The sequence below is a fragment of the Hirundo rustica genome, chromosome 8 (genome assembly GCF_015227805.2).
Source record: "Hirundo rustica isolate bHirRus1 chromosome 8, bHirRus1.pri.v3, whole genome shotgun sequence".
NCBI lineage: Eukaryota > Metazoa > Chordata > Aves > Passeriformes > Hirundinidae > Hirundo > Hirundo rustica.
The window spans coordinates 17394596-17405812 of NC_053457.1; the positions used below are offsets into that span (position 1 = coordinate 17394596).

The 11217-nt window shown below is 40.1% G+C and overlaps 1 protein-coding gene across 1 annotated transcript; it reads right to left on the bottom strand.

Moving 5' to 3' along the window:
• Window positions 1-1923: 1923 nt before the first annotated feature.
• Window positions 1924-9213, bottom strand: LOC120755640 (cytochrome P450 2H1-like). The gene is made up of 9 exons (XM_040070904.1): window positions 9014-9213; window positions 7906-8068; window positions 7388-7537; window positions 5496-5656; window positions 4871-5047; window positions 4321-4462; window positions 3848-4035; window positions 3206-3347; window positions 1924-2739 (listed from the first exon to the last, which is right to left on the bottom strand). Exons 1-9 carry the CDS (start codon window positions 9188-9190, stop codon window positions 2558-2560), a joined length of 1482 nt encoding a protein of 493 aa, XP_039926838.1. The 5' UTR covers window positions 9191-9213; the 3' UTR covers window positions 1924-2557.
• Window positions 9214-11217: the final 2004 nt, after the last annotated feature.

Genomic DNA, 11217 nt, shown 5'->3' on the forward strand with positions numbered 1-11217 from the left:
AGACCCTGCAGGGAGGGCGCGGTATGGTCCTGTTCCTGTTCCTGTTGAAAAAGCTGTTTTTCTGAGTGTACAAAACACACTGCCATTTTAAAACTTCCAGGGACTCTGAAGATGGAAATCCTTCTAGCCATGCACTGTCACCTAGTGCATCATGTTTTCAGGTGAGGAAGGTAAGAAACAGTGAGTTCCTTCACAAACTCTCGAGTATTTCACCTCCAGGAAGCAAAAATGAGAGAAGGGGCTTGTCACACAATTGACTTCCTTTTTGAGAGGAAATTTTAGAGATGACCTTACTGGCTGGCTGGAGGAGTGTGTGACAGTGGCATTCCAGTTAGGCTGAGAGCTGACGGCTATGTTCCGAGTTGTGTCTCTGAGTAACTGTTACCCTCCCTGCCTGAGGGACTTCTGTGTCACGGGTAGAATCCAAATCATGTCAAAGATGGTAGGTCCTTGGAGAGTAGCACCGTAGAAGGGACATAGGTGTGTGTGAACAGCATTGCCCTGGGGAAATGTATAATCAGTCCAAAAGCAAAGCCACAACTTGGTTACTGCTCAGATGTTTCACCTGGAGAATCCCTGAGAAATTCCAGAGGAGGTACAGAAGGAGATTAAATCTCACAGTTCTCCTTTGCAGCATTTTCTGGTGGAAAATAGATTAAAAAATAGTGGGTTCTTAAAGGGAGGAACAGGAGAATAACAGAAAAGGGAGGGCTGATGGATGAGAGTCCAGGGGCAAAGTATGTCATCAAAATGGTCTGCAAACCACTTTGGAGCTGAAGCAGTTCTTGATGGTTTGGACTGGAACCGCAAACCAGGGTATGAAAATCAACCTAGCAAATACAGCTCTTTTAGCAGAAGTAGGAGAGTTCAGTTCCAGAGGAGAATTCTTTTTTTTCCATCTTAAGATGATGCCCAGCCACTAACAGATTATTCTGAAGTCATTCAAATTTCAGAGTAGTACTTTGTGGAGATATCCACAGTCTTCAGAATCAGGGCACATGGCTTTAGCCCTCCTCTATTCCCAAAGCCCACTTCATACCATGGTGGGGTCTCCATGGAGGTGATGGATCATCTGTCCTGCTGATCTGCATTGGTTGCCTCCTTGACTTTTCAGTATGGAGGAAGATAATGAACAAGAAAGCTGCTTCCTCATTTATTTTGGCTATTTTAGTTGTGGCACAGCTAAAGAGGAAATACAGTGCTTGCATCTTTTAATCTGGTGAGAGGACTTCCGTGGAGGGAGGACTTCCGTGATTCTGTGACATTTGTTTTGTCTTTGCAATGCCTTGCTAGTAATGCATAGTACATCTAGCTTATTAATCTTTGAAAGGAAGTAAGTTCTGTCTGTTTCACATAAACAGTTAATGGCATTGTAGTAATATTACACTTCTGTCTTTCCCCAGATAGTACAGATTCAGCTCTCTGTCTTCTCTGTAATCACTATATATTATACATTGATGGGAATGTATAATATATATGCCAGCCATTGATCTGTACATATATGCTTAGCAAGTCATATAAACTCTACAAATTTTTTTTCCTGATTATAACACTGCTGTAGTGATCTTTATGTACTTCATAAAATATTGGGAAGATGCAAACTGGCATTCATCTAGGAAAAGGCACTGGGTGGGGGGATCCTTGTGTTATTTAATTTGTCTTTTTTCCCCTCAATGCACAGCTCTGTAACCACAGTTGGGGTTCTGGTAAGTCCCATAGGGTCAGTGCAGCTTTATTCTAAACTGGGAAGGGACATTTATAGGTCTTTGGCCAGTTCATTCTTCAAGCCATTGCACATTTCATACAAGTGAGTGACATGAAGCAGTCAGATGCGTACAGGACTTGAAAGAGATTTTGGAATATAAACTTTGTGGACACTGGTTTTTCACTAAAAGATGTTCTGGAATATCAGAAAAACAATGGTTCAGTATGCTACTTCTTTATTTTGTAGTATAAATTGTAATTTCACAAGCCCTCATTGTAATCCCACACAGGATGACACATCTGGCCAGTCATTGATAAACTCTAACCCCATCACAGTAGACAGTAAGTATTGGAGCAAGAATACAATAGATGATCATTATCTAACACAAAACCCTTCAGTGTCTTATGTTTGCCTTTACAAATAGATTACAAGCAAACTGAAAGTACAGAGGTACTTCAAGCAGAATTTGTAAAAAGCCTGGAGTACAAGCGTCTGTTCCTGCTGGAACCGCTCAGGTGATAGGGACAGCAGCAGCAGGGCTCTCAGAGAACAAGTGCAGACAGCCTGGTGTGCCAGGAGCCAGACAGGAACCAGAGCTGGATGAGGTAGATGCAGAGAAAAATCTGTAATTTTGCACAGGGAGCTGTGTTCTTCCCTGTGTGATTGCCTACTCTGTTAAGAACTGGCTGTGGTGGTTATAAAAGCACCATACAATTTTATTTTCTAAGCACTCTTCTCTCCATAAAGTATCTACCAAATGGTCTGAGTGTTTCATTCTCAACAGATTGGGGAATGACTGTCATTCAACCAGAGCACTCATGAGTTTGGGAGCTGAAAACTATCTTCACTTGGCTAACGTGGAACAAAAGAAACCTCATAGTCTGGAGGCAAGCTTGCCAGGCTGGTGACTATTGGGCTAATGTCAATATCCTTGTGATCCATAATAGGCTTCAAAGAAAAGTTCTGCAGGATGGATGTTAAAAATATGAATATCTCCATCCGGGCCAGACCTTCTCCTGCACAGATGCGTTTTCCTACAAGCAAAAAAAAAAGAAGGAGGTGACAGTGGAGTATTTTGCTAATAACTGATTTTAGCCACAGTTCCATGAAAGTTCAGACATCTCACAATGCACATGCAGCACAGCCGTATTTTGGGGAAGCATGAATTTAACTAGGAAGTAAAGGTCTAGAACAAGAAGAGTGCTGAGTATGTGAAAGCAGTTTGAAGGCTCTGGTTGCTCATGTTCTGCTGCTGTTTGAGGGTAAGTTTGAGAGACAAGTTGCATGGCTCAGTGCCACTTCATACACATCTTGTAGAAGGCATTGGAGGAGTTTTTGTGTTTGCTAAAAAAGGAAGTCAACTGGAACTCTAGTGCAGGGCTTAGTGACTCTAGCAGATGTCACCTGACCTCACTGTACAGACTGATGATGGAGCCATGTAATCTTCAGAGAGATTTCAGGAGAGGATGGTCTAGGATCTGAAACAGAAAATGGTCTTACCTGTAGAAAATGGCATGAAGTAGTCACTCTTTTTAAAGGTACCATTTGCATTCAAGAAGTGTCCTGGGTCAAATTTTTCTGGATTTGGAAATTCCTTGCTGTCATGTAGGACAGAACTCAGCATAGGGAATATCATAGTGTCCTGAATTAACGAAAAAGAAAGGTGCAATTGAGATACGCTAAAGCAAGGAGGCACTAAGTTTCCAGAGCTAAATCGAGGGGTAGCCAAAGTTTAACCAATTATAAATGAAGATTTAATGCGCAAAAATATATGCCATTGCTATGGCAAAGATGTTTTTTAGTGAATTTTAATAGTGAGTCTGTTTAGAGTATTTAGAGTAATTTAATATTAATAAGTTACAACTTATACTGATGTGAAAAAAAATAGAAATATTTCCCTCTTCATACAGAGGATGATAAAGTTTTTTGTTTGTTTGTTTTTTGTTTGTTTGTTTTTGTTTGTTTGTTTTTTTAATACAAGGGGTTGGACCCAACAACTTCCAGAATCCCCTTCCAAAAACAACAACAACAAAAAACACACAATTCATTATCACATTTCAATCCTTTTGAAAATAAATAAAATACAAAGAACAGAACTCATCACTGTTTTCAAGAGATTACAACTTTTTCAGTGGAACAGACCTTGGGAATAAAATAATTTCTGAATTTGGTGTCTCTTATTACAGCACGTGGGACATTAATAGGAAGGAAATCAATGTATCTCTGGATTTCATGGATCACAGCATCTGTAAAGGGCATCAGGCTCCGATCCGACATGCAAGGGCTTCGGTCTCGGCCAATCACGGAGTCGATCTCTTTTTGCATTTTCTCTGTTAAGGAATCAGTAAATGTTGAATGAACAAGTCCCTCATCTGTTTGCCTAAGCTTCTCTCCATATTTACAACAAAATTTGCTATTAGCACACCGGGAATATATGAATATACTTAGTACTAACATCTGCTCCCCGTGAATACTACTAAGACTCGTACACATTTCCACACTGCAAAAACATATTTCCTTAGTCAGGGGACTATTGCCACATGTGGTAGTGACAGGAATTGTCCAATCTTATTCCACAGCCTATTAAAAAGTTTTAAACAATTTATTTCCATTACCTACTATCTCCGGGTATTTGTGGAGAATCAGAATTGCAAATCTCAGTGTGATGCTTGTGGTCCCTGTTCCTGCAAGGAACAAGTCGAGTGTGGTTTTGCTCAAGGTCTCAACAGTGAATTTTGAATCATCATTCCCTTTCTCCTGCAGGAAGATTTGGCAGAAGGTTTTGAATGACGAAGCCAAGAAGTTTGCTTAAAAAGAATAATTCTGTACCCGTAATGTAGGTTTATGGACACATGACACTCACTCTCCAGAACACCAGCATTTATGGTAGGTTTACTGAATAATATCATGAACCTTTTTTAATATGGAAGAAGCATTGAATTATATTAACCAGATTGGTCTTCAGCTTTCATCACTTTGGCTCATGCTGTTAATTCTGTTTAAAAATCCTTGATAAGAAAATGGAGAGGATAAAATGAAGTCAATGTGTCAAGAAGAGCAAGTTCCCCCTGTATTTGCAAAATCCCAATGCCACATCACAAGTAAAAAGATGTGATTCAAGCAGTGATTTCTGTATAATCCAATAAATCTCTACTCTTACTGTACCTGCTCCATTTTATTAAGAAAAGCATCAATAAAGTCTCGAGGACAAGTGGGATCCAGTGTTTTCTGGTGTTCCATTACAATATCTGTTGAAAATTTATCAACTTTTTCAAAATTTTTTATCAGTTGTTGATGAGGTCCAGGTAAATAATCCATGAGAGTTGGGAAGAAATTATATAGCTGTAAAAATAAAGGCATGAAAAAGCACATTCTGATTAATGTGGATAAAATAAAATGTTCCCCTGATTGTAACTGTGAAAATGGGGCAGTTAAACTGTTTTGGAACAGTAGGTCTTTCTTACTCAGGATTTTATTGTCATTTACATTATGGTTTCACTACATTCCAGGATTTGAGCAACATTTGCAATAATAGCCTTTGGACATACAATGGCAATTCCATAAAATAAAGGAAAAAACAGGAGGAATTTATTTAACTACTTTTTTAATTTCCTAATTTTTTTTTTTCAAATTTAGGAAAACCCACTGCAATTAAAAACTAATAACACGAGTAAATATTCCTTAATAAAATATTATAATAACTAACAATTAAAAATTAATAACATGAATAAATATTCTTTAATAAAATATTATAATAACAAACAAATATATTAAATAAAACCACACACACCTGTGTTTGTATAGACCCCTGGAGCTTGTTGTTTTCCTCTATCCAATCAATTAAAGCTAAAAATTTCTTGTCCTCATAGTCAAACCGATCCCCAAAGACGATGGAGCAGATGATGTTGGAAACAGCATGGATTAGGAAACTGCCAGGGTTAAGGGGTCGCTCTGCAACAACCACCAAAAAAATGGTTTCTTGCTTTCAGTATTTAATGGATCATCCTACACATCCCCTCCTCTGACACTACAGGGAAGTTTCACATTCTACGGAGATCCAGAATTTTGCACTCCTTTGAAAGGACAGTGAAGGGCTTATACAATTTATTCTTCTCTTCTTGAAGTGAACTAATTTCACTCCTAAGATGGTTTAAGTATCTCTTCTGTCTTGTTCTCAGCAGAACACTGGTCTGAGCGCCTTAGTTCCTCTTCAGCTAGCACATGGCTGTTTGTCTTACGGACTGTGTATCAGAACAGTCTAAAGCCTAAAATCCCAATGAAACCATGAGGACTTTGCCTGAGCCATGTCTCTAGATTCTTGCACTCCCCTTATTAACTTTATTAGTGTAACCTCAGTTATAGAGCTCTCTCCTTGGGGTTCAAGTGCCTGTGAGCAAAGTCTAGGTTTGATAGCACAGCTGCATAACTCCTGTGAAGAGAATTATGATGTAAGCAAAAAGCAAGATTAGACCCAAGAAAAAAAGGAAAGCTATAATTACAGACAGTGATAAGGTGCATCTCAAGGTCTCAAGATGAGAAACAGTAACATGAAAAGGTATAAAAATCCTGAAAGAAAACCACAGAGTGAGAAAATGTCATCTTGGTAGCACACTATTCCAAGGAGCAATAGCACCAATTCTCTGCTTGACTGGTGACTCCATGGCCATTGAAGACTCAGCAGATGTTTCAGAGGTGGTGAGTATATTAATGCTGAATAGTCATAGCTATTTATTAATTGCATGAAATAATGGATTTATACTTTTTGTTTGTATATATCTTGCTTGTAAAACCTTTTAATACACAGTAAAAGATGCTGTAACAAGGTGAACCTGAGTTAGAGCCCTGCTTAAGGGCATAAGAAATATAGTATTACTGTGACAGTCAAAAGATAAAAGCAAGGCAGGTGAGAGTGTTTTCTCTGATTTATAAAATGAATCTTTATCTGAGAAGCCAGATTGAATTTTCTAGTGGCTCATGGAAAGCTGTGATGCTTAATCATTTTTTTAAATCCATCTCTTTTTCCCACCTTGCAGAATAGACACACATTGAGGGCTGGCAACGAAAGGAAGCTTGGGGCCCAGGCTGGTACTGTGCCATCTTCAGGCACTGAGAAATAACACTGACTTATATATTACCTGAAAACACATTTACAGGTTGAAAACAGCTGGGTAACCTTATACCCTGCCCTCAGAAGCAGCTTTTATCTCTGTTCCCATTGGACTGCCCCACCAGTACTGGGACGTATTGTCTAGTGTTCAGATGGACTGAACCCAACCCCAAATATCTGCAAATGAGTTCTCTGGTCACCTACTTCTTCAAGATCTGTTTACATAGAGCTACAGGAGACAAGGTGAAGATAACTGGCAGCATCCAGCACTTTCTCCACAGCTGAATTCCATCAAACCCTTGGCTCTGTGGCAAAGCCATTCCTTTTGCCACTTCCTGTCTTGTTCCTCAAGCAGAATAGGTTAAAAGGCACTTTCCAAGGTTCTCCTACTTTTATCCTCTGCACTGTCACGATGTCTTTGACTGACCCACTGCCAGGACTGATAACTTTGCCTACAGAGGCAGGGAGAAGAAACAGCAGTGGCCATAAGCCTGCTCCTTGGGTCATGGATTTTGTGAAGCAGCCCTACCTCCCTCATTGTCTCATTGCAGATAAGCACAAAGTCCTTATCATACCATGTGTGTTCTTGAGCCTCTCCAGCAGAAAATGAGCTTCCTCCTGGATTCGTTCCTCAATGCCCTTTTTCCCCATCCCAAAATCCCGCAGGGTGGTGATTGCAAATCGTCTCAGCTGCTTCCAGGTCTCCCCACTGCTGGTCACAATGCCTGACACAGAGAGGAAAAACAGACCTTCATGATGAAACAGGTTTTTTTTTCCCTTTAATGGGAACTACACAGTAAGTACTCAGCATGCAAAGACACCCCTCTGTGGAGTTACACTGCAATTGCTATCTGCCCAAAACCATAACTTCACTGCAGTTCTGAAGGTGACAAATTTGATCCATCTGTCACAGCACTTGAATACAACTGACTTTATTCCCAGGATAAGAAGAGCTGTGTTAGGAAGTAAGTAAATAGTAATGCTGAATCGGTCTTGGGCGCAAGGCCTTTACACTGACTGTACTACCCTCTCAGCTGTGTTTCTGAAGCTCTGAAAGCATCTGTTTTGCATGCTGGCATTACCAAGGACATACCTGTGCCTTGGAAGAGTTTTTTAATCAGTGGTACAGTGCCCCTTCCACTGAAGTCATCTCCTTGATCAACCAGAGCTTCTTTTACAACATCATAGCCATACAGTACCACAACCTTTTGTGGGCCCAAATGTATCTTGAAGACAGGGCCATACTTCTCACTGAGCTGTAGGGAAGGTGAGTACAAAGAGCAACATGACCACATGAATGAATCACATGACGTTTGTAGGCCTGAGAGGTGATGTGTCACTGTCCCAGCACTGCTGAGACATGGCATTGATTAACAACAGTGCAGAGATCTTTCAGTTATGAGTTACAGACAAGGGAAGGGGGAATTGTACAAGAAATAGAGAATATGAATGGAAATGGCGAGTATCCAAATCTGAGGAAAGAAAACAGCCCTTCACAGGGGTGGCAAAACACTTCAGGGTGCCTTTGTGCAGGGCATAGTGGATAACAATTTACATGAGCTCTAAAATCAGTTATATACACAATATGGAAGCAAATGCCTAAAGGGTTTTGAACACAAACAATGAAACTGTTTCTTAAAGGGGTATTTTTGCCAGATGGGTGACATCAGTCAGGGGAGGGAATGGACAGCACGATTCACCTCCAAACATCTTTACTTCAATTTCTGTACTTGCTTCTTCCACTCCCGGGAGATCCTACATGTCTGTTAGGGAGCAGAGCAGCAACACAGAGTCAGGTTATCCCTCCAAAAAGGGCCAGGCTGTGTTGCCAACATGGTGAGGAATCGAGCACAGGAGGATTATACTGCAACAGCATCAGTGCCTTGATTGCAAATCCACTGCAAATTGTAGTACTGTGGTGCAAATTGTGAGGTCAGCACAAAACTCATTTCAGTATGGTAATTGCAAATATATAGACTGACTTGTATACACACCTTTAATATATAGACTTAGAAATGCAATAGATTATTGCGATATATAGACTTAATAAGCATATATATCTGGGAAACATTTTGTTTCTGTTTGAATCTAACATTTGGTCAATGCAAATTAAGCTTGTGAATTTAGCTGAGGTTGGTGGGCCTGGACTTTGTTTTATATGCCATGAAGACAACATAGGAAAGAATAAGACAGTCTCTTACCTTTTTCAGGCTTTCAGGCAAATTCAGTGGGTTTATGTGGAGCAGGCTTCCAATAAAGGGGAGTGAAATGGGACCAGGAGGCTCTTTCCCTTTTTGAGATGTGCTTCTCCATGTGGCAAGGAAAAGGCATGAGAGGCATACCAGCAAGAAAACAGTGGTCCCTCCCAGGACCTCCATGTTGGGCTGAGGAAGAGAAGTCAAGCGTCAGAAAAGCCTGATGCCAGACCTGTAAACCCATGCTTATTTATATGCTGTGGTGCCAAAGTACGTGGTTGCAATTGGCCAATAGTGCCTTCCCATTCTTGTTGAGATATGAGTTTAATTATTAATCTGCTTATGATAAGAATGAATGTTACTAAAGCTGACTTTGTGAGTTATGTAATAGTCCTAAAGCAACAGTAATTAAGACCTGCCAAAGCCCTAGTAGGGAAACAAATAAACAAGGGAAGAGAACATGTGTAGAGAGCAGAAGATAATTAAAAAATGTATCTTAAGAAAGAGAATGGAAGAATTAGTGGAATAAAAAAAGAAATAGCTTTCATTATCTTAGGAAGCCTCTGTGTAATAAGAAAGAGACATGATATTACTCTTAAAGTAATCCTGAATGAGAATCTGCAGAAGATTGGTTATCTTTGTTTATCTTTGATCTATGAAACCGGTGCTCAAAGACAATGCAGTGGATAATGCTGGCAAGAAAAAATGAAGTGTGTCAAACACTACAGAATATTCTGAGTTGGAAGAGACCAACAAGGATCATCTAGTCCAACTCTAAAATGAATGGCCCCTACAGGGGTCAAACACAGAACCTTGATATTATTAGCACCGTGCTTTAATCATTTGAGCTAAGATCAGTGTGAGTTCTCTGTAGCAAAATCTCTCTGGTCTGGACAGTTCTGTTTGAAAGAGCTTTTTCTCTTTTTTATTCTCCCTCCTCCTCCTCCCACCTTCCCCTCTGTTTTTGAGAAGCTTTATGTGTTATAGCCCCAGACCCCTAGCAGGGGAGAGAAATCTTCATTGCTATGCTCCCTGGGTAGGTCTTGCCCCACAGAAGAGCCCTCACCCATCACCCCATAGGCTCTGGTCACACTCTGACCACTCTCCTGCTCTTTGCTTCAGACACCTGGGTCTCTGTAAAGCACCTACTGACAATAGATGAGCATTAAATTGGTGTCAGTGTCCTCTGGCAGTGCCTGTTTCTCTTTACACACTAGAGATGGAGTTCATCCAGATTTTCAGACAGCTAATGTCAGATTAGGGGTATCACACCCCAACAACCATGTCAGGGACTATTTCAGTCAGAGAAACAGGCTCTGTCACCTGCCAAGACTCATCCCATCCCATTCCATCATTTGACACTTTGCCAAAAATGATACTGACCCTTAGATGCTGTGATGCTGGAAGGATGTGTTAAAATGCATATAATCTTATATATCCTTATATATCCCATATATAAGAATATATGTCCTATACATAAGAATATATATGGATTTTAATCTCTTGTTTATCTCCCTGGTAATGGTAATGGAAAGTCATTTGTCTTCCTGCATGAACTCGTTGGCTTAGAACTTGAGTCCACATTTGTTCAATCAGTTTTTGAGTGTTCATGTGTACAAAAATAGCCAAGACATACTGTAAACACCACACTTTGTTCTCTACTAAGTTGTCAAAATGAGGTTTAAGGATGGGCAGATTTTATCTTCAGCTCAAGTTAGCTGAGTACTAGCAGATTTTACAACAGTGAGGAAAGAAACATGTCCTGCTTAAATTTAGATATTAAAAATGTGGGTGTACAAATAAACTGGTGGTCTCCCCTGTTAATGGGGAAATACTGATACTGCCAGAGAACAGGTCATCTCACTCTGCTAATGAGCTTATTTTTGTGAAATGAGTCAGTCACTGGAGAAGTTTGTTTCCCCTGACTACAAGGGAGGGCTCTGGAGACATACAGATTCACATGTCTGTCTGCTAAGGATCTGTTTGAGGCAGATGACTCTAATTCCCTGCTCATTTCTCCTGGTCCTAATGGGGTTTTTTGTCAGCAACAAATTCTGCAAATTCTATTACAATGGGCATTACTCTGAATACTGCACACCAGGGTATTTAAAACCAGAAGTGGCCAGATGAGTGAAATTGAAAGGAACTTTCTAGGCTTTGGAGGGATGATTATACTGCTGAAAACAGACAGTTTTATTGTCATCAAGGAA